The 18,567-nt window shown below is 46.5% G+C and overlaps 1 protein-coding gene across 2 annotated transcripts in view; it reads right to left on the bottom strand.

The window, feature by feature from the left end:
• Window positions 1-18,567, bottom strand: part of PLEKHA2 (pleckstrin homology domain containing A2) — a 68,390-nt gene that overhangs the window by 37,626 nt on the left and 12,197 nt on the right. Inside the window, exons 1-2 of one of the 2 annotated variants that reach the window (XM_029066530.2) lie at window positions 18,359-18,524; window positions 1,615-1,778 (exon numbers count right to left, since the gene is read on the bottom strand). In XM_029066530.2, coding sequence (XP_028922363.1) covers window positions 1,615-1,755 — 141 coding nt within the window. In that variant the 5' untranslated portion in view covers window positions 1,756-1,778; window positions 18,359-18,524. Of the gene's footprint in view, window positions 1-1,614; window positions 1,779-18,358; window positions 18,525-18,567 lie in introns of those variants that run through there. The other variant, XM_029066531.2, reaches the window with a different exon arrangement.

Genomic DNA, 18,567 nt, shown 5'->3' with positions numbered 1-18,567 from the left:
TTTTTCTGTCCCTACTAACTCACAGATCTTGCTATCCAGAACTCCTCAATCACAACCACATGTTTGGAGAACATAGGGAACCTGGGTCCTGGGGGACCACCTGCAGTGACTCACGAGCCTTTTTTTCCATCGTCAATACTCTTTAGCATAGTTTTGCCTGTTCTGAGTCCCTGACCCAGACCTAGATCTCAGGATCCACTAATACAGCTGCAAAATCCTTGTCTAGGGATCACATCATATTTATTGAGTGCTTACTATGTGCAGAGCACTGTACAATATAACAATAAACAGACACATTCCCTGGCCACAATTAGTCTAGATTTACCACAGGACAATGGGACTAGCAGGGGTTGCAGGGGTAGCAGCCCCATTGGGGCAGGTGTGGGGGTGGTCTAGAGTCCTAGAGGCTTGAGGGTGGCTCATTCTTTGTGGGAAGAGACCAACCACAACCCTAATAATGTTGGTATTTGTTAAGCGCTTACTATGTGCAGAGCACTGTTCTAAGCGCTGGGGTAAACACGGGAATCAGGTTGTCCCACGTGGAGCTCACAGTCTTAATCCCCATTTTACAGATGAGGGAACTGAGGCACAGAGAAGTTAAGTGACTTGCCCACAGTCACACAGCTGACAAGTGGCAGAGCTGGGATTTGAACTCATGAGCCCTGACTCCAAAGCCCATGCTCTTTCCACTGTGCCACGCTGCACCAACCCTTTGGTGGAGAGACTCTTGACCCTCCATAGGACTGAGAGAGAGCCCTACCTCCAAGAATCTGTCTGATGCTACCTAAATTCCAGAAGAAAATGCTCTAATTGAAAGACTGCAAGGCTCAGAAGTACCTGAGACATTAAACTCCTCCCAATTCCTCCCTCAGCCACATTCATCAATATTAGGGTGAGGAGAGGACCTTGTCCCAGAGCCTTCCCACCATTCCTTCATCTCTGTCTCAACATGCTCAGAGCCATAAAGAGGCTCTGACCCAGCCCAGTGAGGGGAATCTCAAAAAGTGAGGTGATTGTTTTCTTGGAATGATAATAACTACGAATACTAAGACAGATACGGAACACTTACAGACCCAGAAAGTAAACTGATTCTGGGACAAATGCCCCATGACACCCCCAACATCCCCTACAAATACACACACACACACACACACACACACACACTCCCCACCCCCCACCCCTCTCCTGACAGGTATCGAGGTCACATTCTCTGTAAGGAAAAAAGGCCCCAGACTGGTAGAGCAAGAGAGGCTGCAGGTCTGACCAGAGCCACACCAACAGACATGTGAGGAAATTGGCCCTGCCCTGAAGCCTAGATCTGGTCCAGCTAGCCAGGTGCCTGAATGAGACAAGTACAACACCTGAGTGTGAGTGGGAAAAAAATACCCTTTTCCCCAGAGCTGGAGGTGGTGAAGACCTTCTTTCTTTTGAAGCTAAAGACTTGGTGGGTTGGAGTTTTTCCTGTAGGGTTTTTCCCTCACAGTGACCAACAGGTAAATGCTACTTTGTGTGAGATGAAACTGAGGGGGTTAACTGCCACCTCACAGTTTGGTAAGGTGAATTCCCAGTAGGTGACGCATCACTACTGCTGCTCGCTGGGCCTTCTGGTCTCACCTGAGGGTTATCCATGTACCAGAGTAGGTGGTTGGCCTGGGTGTCCAGGATAAAGTATCTCCGCAGAAACTTGCCACAGGTCTCATTATCCTCGATATCCAGGAACCCACAAATACGGTTCTGTCGATCCACATAAGGCATTCCTGGGCTCTGCTCACATCACCCTGCAAAACACAAATTGGGGCTGGTGAGATGGAGGGGTTCTGCTTCCCCCCAATCCAGGTGGCCTACAAGCTAAAAAATATCTCCAGCTTAGCTCACCTTGGCTGTGAAGAGCAACTAGGCCCTATCTAGTTCAAGCACCTACTACAGAGCATCAAGTGGGTGCTCAGCTCAATAAATGTTATTACAACTATTATAACCTGGGTCCACTAGGCTCTCAGGTCGCTGATTTTTTTTATGGTATTTGTTAAGTGCTTACTATGTTCCAGACACTGTACTAAGCTTTGGGGTAGATACGAGCTAATACAAGCTCACAGTCTTGATCCCCATTTTACAGATGAGGTGACTGAGGACACACAAAGGACAAGTGGCTCATTATGGGCAGGAAATATATCTGCTAATTCTGATATACTGCACCCTCCCAAGTGCCTAGTACAATGCACATAATAGCACATAATAAGAATGGTACTTGTTAAGCGCTTACTATGTGCCAAGCTCTGTTCTAAGCACTGGGGTAGATTCAAATTAATCAGGTTAGACACAGTCCCTGTCCCACATGGACCTCACAGTTTAGGAAGGAAGAAGTAGGATTTCATCCCCATTTTACAGAGGGGGCAACTGAGGCACAGAGAAGTGAAATGACTCACCCAAGGTCACACAGCTATGTGCATGATTACGTGCAAAATCAATGCCATACATTGAAAAGTGGCAGAGCCAGGATTAGAACCCAGGTCCTTCTGACTCTCAGGCCTGTGCTCTATCCATTAAGCCATCCACCTTTGTCAAATTGGACATGAGCCATGGCTTGGTGGTGTGTGTGTGTAGAGGATGGAGAGCTGTGGAGCAGGAGAACTAAGAATATCTCATCGTTAACATCCTCCCTTTCCTCTCCATCTAAAATGCTACAACATTAATACAATCACTAATCCTATCCCGCCTGGATTACTGCATCAGCCTCTCTGCTGACCTCCCAGCCTCCTGCCTCTCCCCACTCCAGTCCATTCATTCTTCACTCTGCTGCCCACATCATTTTTCCTACAAAAACGTTCAGGACATGTCACCTCACTCCTCAAAAATCTCCAGTAGTTTCCCATCCACCTCCATATCAAACAAAAACCCCTCACCATTGGCTTTAAAGCAATTCACCACCTTGGCCCTCCTACCTCACCTAGCTACTCTGCTTCTACAACTCAACCCACAGACTTCGTTCCTCTAGTGCTAACCTTCTAACTGTGCCTCACTCTCACCTGTCTCACTGCCAACCCCTAGCCCATGTCCTGCCTCTGGCCTGGAACACCCTCTCTCCTCATATCTGACAGACAGTTACTCTCCCCCACTTCAAAGCCTTACTGAAGGCACATCTTCTAAGAGAGGACTCCCTTTTCCTCTTCTCCTACTTCCTTCTGCATCGCCCTGACTTGCTCCTTTTGTTCTTCCTTTCTCCCAATGCCAAAGCACTTATGTACATATCTGTAATTTATTTATTTGTATTGATGTCTGTCTCCCCCCCTAGACTGTGAGCTCATTGTGGGCAGGGAATGTGTCTGCTTAGTGTTGTATTGTACTTTCCCAAGTGCTTAGTACAGTCCTCTGCATGCAGTAAGTGCTCAATAAATACGATTGAATGAATGAGTCTCAGGAAGAAAATGAGCACCAAATCCACATGAGATTCAGGGACTGCCATTTCAGCTCCCCTGGACTGCCTCAGCCGTCTCCAAAGAGAGAGTGGCAAGGCAGTCAAGCTCATCTCCTCTGAAGAAAAGGTCAAACAACAATCAGGTGAAGTCAACCTGGACACTGAAACAGGCAGTTGATGGGTAAAGCCACTATGAGAGTTGGATGATGAACCAGTCATGTTAACTGAAACAGTCCCAGCCTAGATAGAGAAATAGGAGTGGTGGGGGAGAAGACATAAGGAAGATGGGGAAGGCTCCTTCTCCACAGGCCTGTGCCTAGTTCCGGCTCCAGCGGCTTCATAAGAGGTGGTGAGAAAATCGCTTTAGGGCCGGAGAGAGGAGGGAGTGGAAAAAGAGGCATTTACAGGGTCTTGCCAGGAGCAAGGAACAGCTGCTGAAGGAGCTGAAAAAAATTGGGAGTTTTCCAATCAGCAAGATAAGGACAAAGGGGAAAGAAGCATAGGGAGAAAGGGTAATGGTGAGGAGGAAATGGGGGAGGGCAGGAGAGAAGCTGAAGAGGCAGCTGAGAACCTGAAACAGGGGGAAGGAGGAGGGAGGAGAACACAACCTAGATAAGCTTCACCAGCCTTGACTCCCCTCTCAGTATCCACCAAGTTTGGCTCCTGCTTCCCACCAGCAGTCAGTGTGAGGAGCCTGGGGGAGGGATGGAAAGAGAAGTATGTGGGGAGGAATGGGAGAGCCCAGAGGGGTGGGCAAAGAGAAAGGGAGACACTTTGGATGGGGGGGAGGGAAGGGCAGGCATGGTCCACCTTTTTTAGTTAACTGGGTTGATGAATTTGTCCAATTTATGGTAGCTTATTCATGTCCACAGGCCACATCTTTCTTAGCTGCAGACTGCAAGAGATTCTTTCAGGGACTCCCAAAATCCTTCTTGGTGGTACAAGGGAGCTTCCCATTTAACAGTTAGAGCAAGCAGGTTCCTATCTTGAGAGGAAAAGTGAGGAGGGAGATGGTGAACAAGGAAGAGAAGGAAGTAGGTAATATTCTGCTGCCAGATTGTACTTTCCAAGCGCCTAGTACAGTTCTCTGCACACAGTAAGCGCTCAATAAATACGATTGAATGAATGAATGTTCTTTCTCTTCCTCATTAGGCCATGCCACATCATTCCCCTTCCCAGGGAAAAAGCTATTAAGGTTTACAGGTCTCCTCAGAGATACATGAGTCATGGCACTGACAAGAGATGTGGGAGGTAGGGGGACAGATTTCCAGAAGAACCAAGCATCACACTGGCACAGTATTTAGAAGTTGGCAGTCAGCAGAGGAAAATACACTGGCCATCAAGCATAGGAAAAGAGCCCTCTCATAATGCTCATTTGGGGTCCCAAGCTCCATAATACAGTTGGTCAATAGAGAATCAATTCTGATCACTGGAAAAAATAGCCCAATCCACCTCTCCCTACTCTTCAAAAACCTCCAGTGATTGCTCATCCATCTCCACATCCACCAGAAGCACCTTAGGATCAGCTTTAAAGCACTTAATCAGCTCTCCCGCTCCTAGTTTACCTCACTGATTTTCTACTACAACCCAGCCTGTGCACTGTGCTCCTCTAACACCAACCGACTTGCTGAACCTTGATCTCATCTGTCTTGCCCTTGACCCCTTGCCCATATCCTCCCTTGGGCCTGAACCTCCCTCCCACTTCATATCCAACAAACCACCAATCTTCCCATCTTAAAAGATCTACTAAAATCCTATCTCCTCTAAAAGGCCTTCTCTGACTAACCCCTCACTTCCCCTACTCAACCTCCCTTCTGCATCCCATTTGCCCTAGGGTCTGTACTCATTTATTCATTCATTCAATTGTATTTATTGAGCACTTAATATGTGCAGAACACTGTACTAAGCCCTTGGGAAGTACAATTCAGCAACAGAGACAATCCCTGCCCACAATGGGCTTACAAGCTAGAAGGGGGGAGACAGACACCAAAACAAGTAAATAGGCATTAGTAGCATCATTATAAATAAACAGAATTATAGATATATACAGAATAATAAAAATAAACAGAATTATAATTATAAATGTGTACATATATACACAAATGCTGTGGGGCAGAGAGGGGGATAGAGCAAAGGGAGAGAGTCGGGGCAAAGTAGGGGGGAGAGGAAAAGGGGGGCTTAGTCTGGGAAGGCCTCCTGGAGGAGGTGAGCTTTCAGTAGGACTTTGAAGAGGGAAAGTGTGCTAGTTTGGCAGATTTGAGGAGGGAGGGCATTCCAAACCAGAGGTAGGATGTGGGCCAGAGATCAACGGCAGGACAGGACAGAACGGGGCACAGTGAAAAGGTTAGTACCAGAGGAGTGGAGTGTGTGGGCTGGTACGTAGAAGAAGAGAAGGGAGGTGAGGTAAGAAGGGGCAAGGTGATGGAGAGCTTTGAAGCCAATACTGAGGAGTTTTCCTTGATACAGAGGTTGACAGACAACCACTGGAGATTTTTGAGGGGGCGGGGGTGACATGCTCAGAACATTTCTGTAGAAAGATAATCCAGGCAGCAGAGTGAAGTATAGACTGAAGTGGGGAAAGACAGGAGGTTGGGAGTTCAGAAAGGATGCTGGTGCAGTAAGTAATCCAGTGGGGATATGATGAGTGATTGTATTAACTTTAAGCATCTTTGATTTTTCCCACTGTTCCCCACAGCACTTATCCATCTGTAATTTATTGTAATGTTCATCTCCCCCTCTAGTAGTAACAGTATTTATTAAGACTTTAATAAATCCCCTCTAGACTGTAAGCTTGTTGTAGGCAGGGAACATATCCATTAACTCTGTTGCACTGTACTCTCCCAAGCACTTAGTACAGTGCTCTGCACACAGTAAGGGCTCAATAAACACCACTGACCATTAACTATTAAGTGCATACTGTGTGTAGACCATTATACTAAGCACTGGGAGCGAATATACAGGTAGGGAATTAGTCAGGGACCCTGTCCCTCAAGGGGCTTTAAGCTAGTCAGGGATGTTTTCTCCCTGCTTCATTGTATTGTACTCTTTCAAGCACTTAGTGGAGTTCTCTACCCAGAGTAAATGCTCAATAAATATCATTGCTACCTACCATTACTTTAGCCTTTAAACTGGCAAGTCCTGAACTTTTATTCATTCATTCATTCATTCATTCAATAGTATTTATTGAGCGCTTACTATGTGCAGAGCACTGTACTAAGCGCCTGGGATGAACAAGTCGGCAACAGATAGAGACAGTCCCTGCCGTTTGACGGGCTTACAGTCTAATCGGGGGAGACGGACAGACAAGAACAATGGCAATAAATAGAGTCAAGGGGAAGAACATCTCGTAAAAACAATGGCAACTAAATAGAATCAAGGCGATGTACAATTCATTAACAAAATAGTTTGGCGGAGGTGAGGAGGGAGGGCATTCCAGGACAGCGGGAGGACTTGGGCCGGGGGTCGACACCTGGATAGGCAAGAACAGGGGACGGTGAGGAGGTGGGCGGCAGAGGAGTGGAGCCTACGGGGTGGGCAGTAGAAAGAGAGAAGGGAGGAGAGGTAGGAGGGGGCGAGGTGATGGAGAGCCTTGAAGCCTAGAGTGAGAAGTTTTTGTTTCGTGCAGAGGTTGATAGGTCTGGAGGTTTTTAAGAAGGGGAGTGACATGCCCAGAGCGTTTCTGCAGGAAGATGAGCCGGGCAGTGGCGTTTCTGCAGGAAGATGAGCCGGGCAGTGGAATGAAAAATAGATTGGAGCGGGGAGAGACAGGAGGAAGGGAGATCAGAGAGAAGGCTGACACAATAATCCAGCTGGGGTATTTATGATACCTGAAGCCCACTTTTTATGTTTTCACTGTACCTCTCCTCCCATCATTGGTCAGCTGTTAAAGGAATACGTTTACGGTGGCAACATCTACATAAATGCCTCTGTTATGAATTCAATTTTTTTTAAGTGAAGAAACACATGTGGTTAGTTTCTGATTGTTCCCAGACATTTAAAAAGAAATTATATTGATCTGATTAGGAAAAACTAATTTTTAAAATTAGCGCTGAGTCAATAATGAAACTATCCTGACTTTTACATTCATCTTCATCTGTGAAATACATGGAACTGATGAGATTTACAGATGTACTTTAGCTCAAGGCACTGGAGTTTTTTTATCTTCTTTTGGAGTGGGAGCAGAGTCACCCCTGACATGTGGCAAATGCAGCTGTCTCATGACCCTATCCTACAGAATTATCAATTCATGTGTCTGTCACTCCCACAGGACTGTAAGATCCTTGAGGAGGGGGATCACTTATGGAACTTGTCTACTTACACCATTGTTCTCACCCAAACGTTTACTGCAGTCCTCTGCATAGAGGAAAGGCACAATAAACACCACTCATTCATTCTTTCATTCATACTTATTGAGTGCTTACTCTGGCAGAGCACTGTACTAAGCTCTTGGGAAAGTGTAATGCAACCATCAAGTGACAGTCTCTGCCCACAACGAGATCACAGTCTAGGGTTAGGGGGAGACAGACGTCAACACAAGTAAATAAAATAGATATGTACATAAGTGCTGTGGGGCTGGGAGGAAAGAGCAAGGGAAAATATAATATTACAGATATGTACATAAGTGTTTTGGGTCTGGGAGGGGGAAAGACCAAAAGGAACGAATCTGGGCGATGAACAAGAGAGTGGGAGATGAGGAAAAGTGGGGCTTAGTCTAGGAAGGCCTCTTGGAGGAGATGTGCCTTCAGTAAGGCTTTGAAGCAGGGGAGAGTGGTTGTCTGTCAGATTCCAGGCCAGAGGCAGGACATGGGCTAGGGGTTGGCGGTGAAACAGGCGAGATCGAGGCACAGTGAGAAGTTAGCACTAGAAGAGCATAGTGTGCGGGCTGGCTTGTAGAAGGAGAGAAGTGAGGTGAGGTAGGAGGGGGAAAAGTGATGAAATGCTTTCAAGCCAAGGAAGAGGAGTTTTTGTTTGATATGGGGGTGGATGTTGACTAACTCTACTAATTCTATTGAACTCTACCAAGCACTTGACAGTGCTCTGCATACAGTTAAAGTGCTCTATAAAAACCACCGATTTATTGATTGATCTGTAGGGAGTTAACTGTATACACTGTCAAACTACTCTGAAAAATAAGACCCCTCCCTAATCTCATTTAATTGTTTGGATTTATTTGTTAATTAGCTCCTGACTCTAAGGCTTTCAAAGAAAAGAGGTGTATTTACTTGCTTTACCAAGACCAAGAAAATCTTCTTTCTTGTCTGTCACTTCAACCATATCATCCTCTTGCTCAAAGCCCTTCCCTGGATCTTTGCATGCTAGATTACATTGAGGACCTCTACTAGACCTGAATATCAGTTTCTCTCCCTTCCTCTCCCCACTCTCTGCCTTGTCAGTGTGTCAAAAAAGGCAGGGAGTTGAGCAAATCTGAAAAGAAGCCCTTTCCCTAATCTATTTGAATTATTTGTGTTCATTTACCAAATAGCTCCAGGATCCCAACTATTCACTAGCACAATCAGTCTTAAAAAGGACAACAAAGTCAATGGAAAAGAAAAGGAGATGGAAGGTGATGTTGTGGGGAGGAAAGGGAAATGGGGTGGTGGTAGGAGATGACGACAATCTGTCTTGACCAGCTGAGGTTGCATTTCTGAACCCTTCCTCCCCTTGAGATTACAAAAAAAAATTTGTGCCTATTTGATTTAGACCACAGAACACTAACTTTTCTGCAGATTCTCCAACATAATGCTTTAAACTATTCAGCCATACAAACATCCCACATCACAAGCAAGGAGCTGTCGAAAAAACAACAAAAAACCCCCAAAATGCACCCACACATACATACACATACACATGCCCCAAAGAGGCTTTTAGGTGCAGCCAGCATACAGGAGAGTGCTTCACTTGTAGTTTAGGGTTTCTTCTTCTTATTGCTGACAATGCCCTCTTCTTGAACCTTGTGCTTTTTTCCCCCCTCGGTTTTGTTGTTTCTCCTCGACAAACAGATCCCCTGTCCCTGGAGGGAGCATAGGCCAGAAAGCCAATGGGGTGCTCACTTCCAGATCTGCCCAAAGGCTTTTCCATTCTGATTCTTTTCCAGCTGACTTCCAAGGGCTGCTGCCAGTAAAGAAGGGAGCCTTACTGGAAGGTTTGATTTCTTGGCACTTGGGAAGGAATTGAAATTTTAAAATAAGTCAATGAATAAATGAAAGCTACCTAAAGAAAGCAGAGGAAAGTCCCACCTAGGCCTCGCCATTTTTGAAGTAAGTCAGACTGAAGGCCAAAATTCTCTCTGGAAGGCAGGTCTACCTGAGGTGCTGAGAGGGGCAAGCAGAAGGCACCACCCAGTGGGCTAAAAGGGTTTGTGACTAACTCCACAGCTTCATACCCTGGGAAGAAAAAGGGATGGTAACTGACTGATTTTAGAACAAAGTCTTAAAAGCCACAACTTGAGCAGTTTTAGAAGAGAGAAAGCACAATGCAGGCCGGGTAATAAGACAGCCTATTAAAATCCCTCAGGCTCAGCAAAATGCAAAAAATGCCTTTATATTCCGCCTTTAAAAAAAAGTCATAGCTTTCTCATTCCTACATTCTGGGCTTGGAGGGTACTGCCTGGACAACAAGCCCAATATTTTCACTCTAGAAAATAACACTGATATTTCCTGATTAGCAGAGTGGGGTGTAACAAATGTTTTCTGGGCTGATTCTTCCAAGGGGTCTACAGAGGAGACATCAGCTTCATTAGAGGGGAGTTTTATGGGAGGCTGCTGACTACTAATTAGAGAAAAATCAGTCAGAAAACTGTCTCACAGAATAGAGCAGCCTCAGATTTGACGTGGGATTGGGTGGGAGAAAAGAGAGAAGTTGACTTCTTCGGCTCTGGATCGGAGAAGTTTTGGAGCTGAGTCCCAGTTGGGGGTAGGGGGTTGCATGTGGAAGGGGGAGAGCAGGATTTGGTTAAAAAAAAGTATGGGTACATATGTATTTTTGTGGAAAAGCGGGACTACTAATTACCCAACCCCAAAAGTCAGGGCTATTTCAGAGCTAAAGCTTGAGAAAGAGCCAAAAACTAACTATAAATAAGGAAGTTGGGAGCATCTATTATCTAATGCTTTCAATACCACTGGATTTTGAAATTCTCAGGAGACCAAATACTAGAGGAAAGATCCCAAATAGCTCTGAGGGCAAGAGCAGCACAGCGTCAGTGAGAAGGGAATGTACCAAGGGCTCCATTTTCACTGTAACTGCTCGCTGTGAGCAAAATGTTAAAATCTGCCTCCAAAGAAGGGAACACAGCAAAGACACAGAGTCTGCAACCAGCTCCAATTTGTCCTTGTGTTCTGGTCCTAAGGGTTTGTTAAAAATGCAGAAGTGCTCAGGAGGAAAGGACAGACATGCATTCAAACTCCCTCCAGTTAAATGAGGTTGATAAAAAAAAAGGATAACTCCACTGAAATGGTCAGGATCTCTCTAACAACCTCACCATCTCTCCATCTCTGCTTAAGAATTGATCTAGGGACCCTGGCAAAAGACTGGGGCAAAGTAGGGAGGAAAGGAAGAGGGGGCCAGCAACAAGTAGAGAGAGAAAGGAGGGATGGAAGTGAGGGGGGACTATAGCAGCAGGAAAAGCGGCTGAAGAGAATCAGCCCAGAAAATCTTAGGAGAGGTGACTCGAACCTGGCCTTGAGGAGGTTGACACCACCAGGTTCTCCCTCTGCCAGGCCTGTGCTTCAGCTAGGCCTCAGGGGGAGAGGCAGGATCAATTCCGATTGGTCAGAAACTCCTGACTCATGCACAGGAATTTCTGATAGGCAATGAACCAATCTAGAAGATCCTGCACTCATAGCCTTCGGAAAGTAAAGATGGGTCTGTTCAAGGCAGACAATCTATTACATGGCCTAGTAATGCAAATTAGCCAGAACCCTCTTGCCCAAGGAAATCAATCATTCAGTGAGATGAAAGGAAATAGAAGCTACATCGTTCTTCTCTGTTCCCCTTCTGTTGTGTTTCTATGGGAAATGATGCTTGTACGTGAGACTTCATTCGTGTCTAGCTGTTCGGCAGATGTTTGTGTTCTTAGCACAGTGAATCGAAGAGCTATAGGAAGAGGTGGGTGTGCTGAGGAGAAATTGGAGATGGTGTTAGTAAATGTGGGTGTAGTTGATGAAAATTACGTAGGTAGGTTAGTATTCTGGAGACCCTGCTGGGTATGGGTACCTATCTGCAAAGCTGCCTAAAGCTTTATTAAAAACTGTACAGAATGTCCAAATAATGATACTTATCCTGGGCTTGGAGACATAGAACTAGGGGTTTACCTGAGAGCAAGGAGTGTTAATTTCCCATACCCCAAGTGCCATAGTAGGCTCTTCTACTAACAGAGACCAGCACTTGCTGGTCTCCCTTTCCCCTCCACTACTCTCTTCACACCCAGAACTGGAGTTTGAAGTCTGTTCTACTTTTGGATTAGTCCATTAGTTTCCCTCATTTGGGAAACGATCTGGGCATGTCACTCCCCTTCTTAAACAACTCCAGTGGTTGCCTATCGACCTCCGCTCCAAACAAAAACTCCTCACTCTAGGCTTCAAGGCTCTCCATCACCTTGCCCCTTCCTACCTCTCCTCCCTTCTCTCTTTCTACCGCCCACCCCGCACGCTCCGCTCCTCTGCCGCCCACCTCCTCACCGTCCCTCGGTCTCGCCTATCCCGTCGACCCCTGGGTCACGTCCTCCCGCGGTCCTGGAACGCCCTCCCTCCTCACCTCCGCCAAACTGATCCTCTTTCCCTCTTCAAAACCCTACTTAAAAATCACCTCCTCCAAGAGGCGTTCCCAGACTGAGCTCCTCTTCCCCCTCTACTCCCTCTGCCATCCCCCCTTTACCTTTCTGCAGCTAAAGCCTCATTTTCCCCTTTTCCCTCTGCTCCTCCACCTCTCCCTTCCCATCCCCACAGCACTGTACTTGTCCGCTCAACTGTATATATTTTCGTTACCCTATTTATTTTGTTAATGAATTGTACATCGCCTTGATTCTATTTAGTTGCCATTGTTTTTACGAGATGTTCTTCCCCTTGACGCTGTTCAGTGCCATTGTTCTTGTCTGTCCGTCTCCCCCGATTAGACTGTAAGCCCGTCAAACGGCAGGGACCGTCTCTATCTGTTGCCGACTTGTTCATCCCAAGCGCTTAGTACAGTGCTCTGCACATAGTAAGCGCTCAATAAATACTATTGAATGAATGAATCATTTTTCCAGAAGCCTGGAAAATTAGCTTGAAGAAATGTTGCCACCTAGCTGAATATCGAAGACCCCCCTCCTTTTCCCTAGCAAATCACCTAGCATGATCAGAATAAGAGAAGCTTACCTGCAGACATAGCCCCTAAAGTTTTAGTTAAATTAATTAATCAGGCAATCAACAGTATTTACTGAAAACTTTTTTTATGGTATTTCTTAAGTACTTACTATGTGCCAGGCATTGTTCTAAGTGCTGTGGTACTTAATCAGGTTGGACACAGTCTCTGTCCCACATGGGGCTCAAGTCTTAATCCCCATTTTAAAGATGGGGTAACTGAGGCACAGAGAAGTTAAGACAAACAGCAGAGAAATGGCAAAGCGAGAATTAGAATCTATTTCTCTCTGACTCCCAGGCCCATGGTCTATCTACTAGGCCAACGCTTCTTCTCATACTAAGCAGGTCCCTGTATTAAGAGCCTAGGAAAACACCATACATTAGAATTGGTAGACACTATCTTGCCCCACAAAGAGCTAACAGACTAGAGGGGGAGAGGTGATTTACTGACGTGATTGAATTAAGTTTCATATCTTTTCCTTAGCACTGGGTTGGGGGGGGTGGCGGGGGTAGTGAGAGGGACTGACAGACAATACTGTCAGAATAGACCACTGGTCTACTAGCTTGTCCAGTCAAAAACTCTGTCCTTTCATGGGGAGATGAGGTCAGTACTGAACTTAGCTTCCAGCTCTCCCTAGACATACACTCAAACTGTAGCTAATGGGGAACTACAAGTCGAGCACACTATAAGGAAATCCATGATGAATGTTTCTGAACTGAAAGGCAGACCTTTTACCCAAAATTTACTAATAGAAGAACCTGTGTTCAGTAGAGTTGTAACTGGGGCTAACAAATGCCCTGAACAAGCACCTGGAATTAAACTCTTTCAAACCCAGTTCTTGCTGTTGTTCTTTTTTTATTTTTGGTATTTTAGATATGTAAAAATTCTAGACTCCAAGATGGTAAAAGATGGAAAGAATTTCATGGGGCTGCAGGTCCATCTGTTGAACTTTCCTGTGAGTTAACATGACCCGGACTCACTAATTGGCCCCTGGGAACCAGCCATGAGAATGGTCGCTCAGGGCTCCATCAATGAGGGAACATTGCGGGCCACATAACCACAATCAGAAGTCTCTGAAGTTGATTTGTTGGCAGAATTTGAACCTGACCCTCAGGACAGACTGTTTTCAGGTCTTGCGCTTTATCTTCTAGAGTGTTTCCCAAAAGCTGCAGAGGAGTCAGGTCTAGAGGATCTCATTCCCTGCCCTCCTTTTATCCTTTTTAATGGTATTATAAGCACTTACTATGTGCCAGACACTGTACTAAGCACTGGCATAGATACAAAATCATCAAGTTGGACACAGTCCATACCCCACATAGGGTTCAGTCTTAATCTCTGTTTTACAGATGAGGTAACTGAGGGACAGAGAATAATACTACTAATAATAGCTGTGGTATTTGTTAAGCACTTATTACATGTCAAGCACTGTCCTAAGCACTGGGGAAGATATAATCAGGTCAGACACAGTCCCTGTCCCACATAACTCACAATCTAAGTAGGAAGGAGAAAGCTATTGAATCCCTCTTTTACAGATGAGGTAACCGAGGCACAAAAAAGTGAAACGACCTTGCCCAGAGTCACACACAACAGAAAAGTGGGGGAGCCGGGATTAGGACCCAGGTCCTTTGACTCCCAGGCCCATGGTTTTTCCACTAGATCAAGCTGCTTTTCTTTCACCTCCGCCCATCCGCCTGCCTGCAGGAAAGCACATGGCAGACTGAGAGCCTCCTGTTCTCCTTTGGAAAGTCAGAAGCTCTGCTGGGATTGCAGCATTCTCCAATCCCAAACAAACATTTCATCGGGGGGGAAGCTTGGGTTGCTCCTACAAGAGAATTACAACCTGAGACTGGGGCAGAAAGATTGCTCACTGCAAACCAAAGACAAGTGAAATGCTCCTGAAAGTTGCAAAGGCCTCAGTCTAAATTCAGAACAGTGCAACAAATGATTCAGAATATGCAAATCAGGTCTTGTAAACTATTCCAATTATAGGGCCTCTGCAACAACCGCTGCATTCTTGGGTGCGCTGCATTCTTGGGTGCGTCAGTGGGTGGTGTGTGTGTATGTGTGGCCAAAATGGGTCCTGAGACCCTACCTAGTCTTCAGAGCTCTCGGTACAGGGACAGCCCTTCTTGGTCAGGTTTGCACCCATCACTGTTAGCTGTCCTCAGTTTGGTTCCTCCCATTCTAAGGCTTTCTGGTTCATGCTGCCCTGTATAACTCACCAAGACAAACAGGAAGGCAAGAAAGGAACTCAAAACCTCATGCAGATTAACAGTCAAGAGTCCACACCAGGACTCAAGCAGCAAGGACTCCAATGCACAGGTGGGTTCTGCCAAGCTGCTCAGAATTCTAGGCCTTCCAGAGAACCCTCTGTCCACCACCCCGCCAAAGGCTGCCAAATAGGTAAGAAGAGATCCAAACCCTGCCAACCTAGTAGCCTCTCCAATGCCTGAACATCCTGCCCTTTCAAGACCGGGTGTGCCCACCTTTCAGTCTGTCCTGCGAAGGTGACAGGAAATGAATGAAAATGCATGCTGCCTGCACTTCACTAAAATGTTGCTGCTGACACAGGCCTTCCGGGGCTTCACATTTGTGGTTGAAACAAGAGTCCAGATGGGCTCCTTGGGGTGCCTCCCCCAGTTTATCTGCCACCCACATTTTCATGCACCCCATTGTGACATGATAGAGCTTGCAAGCTCCACTTCCTTTTACTCAAAGAGAAAAAAGTGCAATAGAAAAAGGGTTTACAAAACATTAACCCTTGAAGCTCTGGCAATTTCCAAAGCAATGGTCAACTGAGTTTACAGAAGAAAGCTTAGGCTTATTATTTGAGGCACAATAAAAGAGTAAGATCATCAAGCTAAACCAACATTCCCCTAAGAGTCAAAATCCCAGTTCCATGCATGCTGACTTCTATAAAATAAAAGTATTCAGGTTCCAATTGCTCTCAGAGCAGAGAGGAAAATAAGGTCCCAAAACAAAATCATACACATGTGGATGCATGATAAACACTATTTGATGTTGATTTTCATGATGGTGATGTAATGTAATTTTGCAAGAAGGCCAATCATTTATCTATGGCATTTTATTCTAGGATCTTAGTGGGCAAACCCCAGTTTTCAGAGGAAAAAGGGAGACTTTACGAAACAGAAGGTAGCGACCTTGAGAAGGGGAATGAATAGGCTAACACTTCAATCAATCAGTATTTGTTATATTATATTATATATATTTAGTTATATATTTGCATTATATATACACACAATCTTATTTATAATAAATACATATTTACATTTATTATAATTTATTTATATCACTGTTCTGCACCTCCTTTGCAGAACAGCTTTCTATGTACTTGAAAGAATATGATAAATGATCCCAGGCCTCAAGGTGTTTACAATATAGAAGGGGAGAAAGATGCTTAAATAAACAACAGATAAGAGGAAGTAATAGAGTATACAAGTTAGGTAAATAAGTGCTATTGGAGGTTGTGAGTACTTAAGTGCCTAGGTGGGACAAAAGTGTTGATGTCCGATATGAGGGATAGAAATTAATCCCCTCCTGGGAGATATCATTTCAGAAGGGCTTCTTCTCTAGGTGCCTCAAACACCCAGCCCAGAGCCCCAAACCCAGCAGACATTCAATAAATGCTATTAATTGATATTAAGCTTCCCATAAGGATTGAGTCCCAAATCCACAATGCTTGATTCCAAGGCCCAAGAGACACTGTCTCCTGAGAACGCACCTGCCAAGCCCCATGCCAAGCCTGGAATGGGGTTCTTGTACCTAAAATCCAACAGGAAGGAAACCCAGCCCCATGAAGTGGGGGAAAGGTCAGAGTAATAAGGGGAAGCAGTGAGGCCTGATGCAGAGAGCACAGCCCTGAGAATCAGAGGAACTGGGTTCTAATCCCAGCTCCGCCACTTGCCTTCTGGGTGACCTCGGGCAAATGACTTAACTTCTCTGTGCCTCGGTGTCCTCATCTGTCGAATGGGGATTGAATACCTGTTCTGCCACCTACTTAGACTGTGGGCCCCATCCGGGAAAAGGACTAGGTCTGACCTGACTATCATGTATCTATCTCAGCCCTTAGTACAGTGCTTGGCTCAAAGTAAGTGTTTTACAAATACAGAATTATTCTTATTATTGTGAACAGGATACTTGTAACTCCTGAGACTTTCTCTCTTGGCTACAACTGAGATTCGTACCAGGGACACAAGTCGAATCGATTAGAAGCCTTTGGGATGAAAAGGGGGGGTGGGGGGAGGGGACGGGCACCGCCGACATACCTAGACTGTGAGCCCCATGTGGGACAGGGAAAAATATACTTAACTTGTATCTACCCCAACCCTTAGAACAGTGTTTGTCTCATAGTAAGGACTTAACAAGTACCATCGAAAACAATTGCCAGCCTAATCTGTCCCTCTACCTAACCCCTGTCCGAGCCTCCTGCTCTCCCTTGTGTTGGACGCTTTGTCCTCGGCCTGGGCTCCAAGTTGATGGAAATCTTGCTCTCCTTCTATATCTCAGGTAGAGTGGAAGTGGGGTGGGGAGGAAGTGGTGGGTACTGAGAGTTAGAGGTTGAAGTTAAAGGAGAGGATCAGAGTGGCCCAGAACAACGGAAGGGGTTTAGTGGAGAGTGTTCCTGGAGAAGCAGGTGCACCAGGGGTCCCCGGGGACCATTCCTCAACCATTCGATCAGTCAATCTTATTTATTCATTCATTCAATCAATCAATCATATTTACTGAGTGCTTACTGTGTGCAGAGCACTGTACAAAGTGCTTGGAATGTACAATTCGGCAACAGATAGAGGCAATCCCCGCCCAACGACAGGCTCACATGTGCAGAGCACTGTGTTAAGCGCTTGGGAGAGGGAGCTACGACAGAGTTGGGAGGCACATTCCCAGCCCACAATGAGCTCAGAGTCTAGAGGGGAATATCCAGATCGGGAAATCATAATAATAATAATGATGAAGGTACTTGTTAAATGCTTACTATGTGCCAAGCACTGTTCTAAGTACTGGGGTAGACACTAGCTAATCAGGTTGTCCCACACGGGGTTCACAGTCTTCACCCCCATTTGTCAGATGGCGTAACTGAAGCACGGAGAAGTGAAGTGACTAGCCCAAGGTCGCCCAGGGGGCAAGTGGCAGAGCCGGGATTAGAACCTGCGTCCTCTGGCTCCCAAGCCCGGAATGAAGGGAGCCTCCAAAACTCGAAGAGGAAAGGGGGTAAGGAAAGGGTTGTCCTGGGTGAAAGACCCCTGGTCAACCCAGGCTCAGTCGGAGGCAGGGGGTTGCCCTGGGGCTCGGAGCCCACTCCCAGGACCCTCGGCCCCCGGACAGCAGCCCCGAGCAACTTTTTGCATCTGCAAAAGTAAGGAACCGCTGCTCCCCCGATCGCCCCCTCCCCTTTCCTCCCCGACCTGGTCGAGACCTTCGTCCCTGGAGGTGTCACCCTGGAGGAGACACCCCCCACCCCCTTGGGGGTCACCTGTGGCTGCAGGGACGGGGAGGGAGTGACCTCTTGCAGAGACATGGGTCACATCCCGGGACCCCCGGGCATCTCTGGACCACCGACGACCCCCCACCCCCGACCGGGCCCCTACTTACCCCGCCGTGGAGGGGGGGTCCGGCGGCTGTCCGGTGGGGGTTACATGGGGCTGACCCACCGACCTCCCTGGCGAGCTCTTTTCTCTCCGGGCCGATCTGTCCGTCCTTGTCTGGCTCTGTCGGTCTTTCTCCTCCCTCTCCTCTCTTCCCTCCCCTCCTTGGCTTTGTCCCCCCCACCCCCACCCCCTTTTCCCCTCCCCCCCGCGGCC

The sequence above is a fragment of the Ornithorhynchus anatinus genome, chromosome 5 (genome assembly GCF_004115215.2).
Source record: "Ornithorhynchus anatinus isolate Pmale09 chromosome 5, mOrnAna1.pri.v4, whole genome shotgun sequence".
Classification (NCBI taxonomy): Eukaryota; Metazoa; Chordata; class Mammalia; order Monotremata; family Ornithorhynchidae; genus Ornithorhynchus; species Ornithorhynchus anatinus.
Note: the sequence above shows the minus strand (reverse complement) of the source record. Positions and strands in the feature narration are given on the sequence as shown.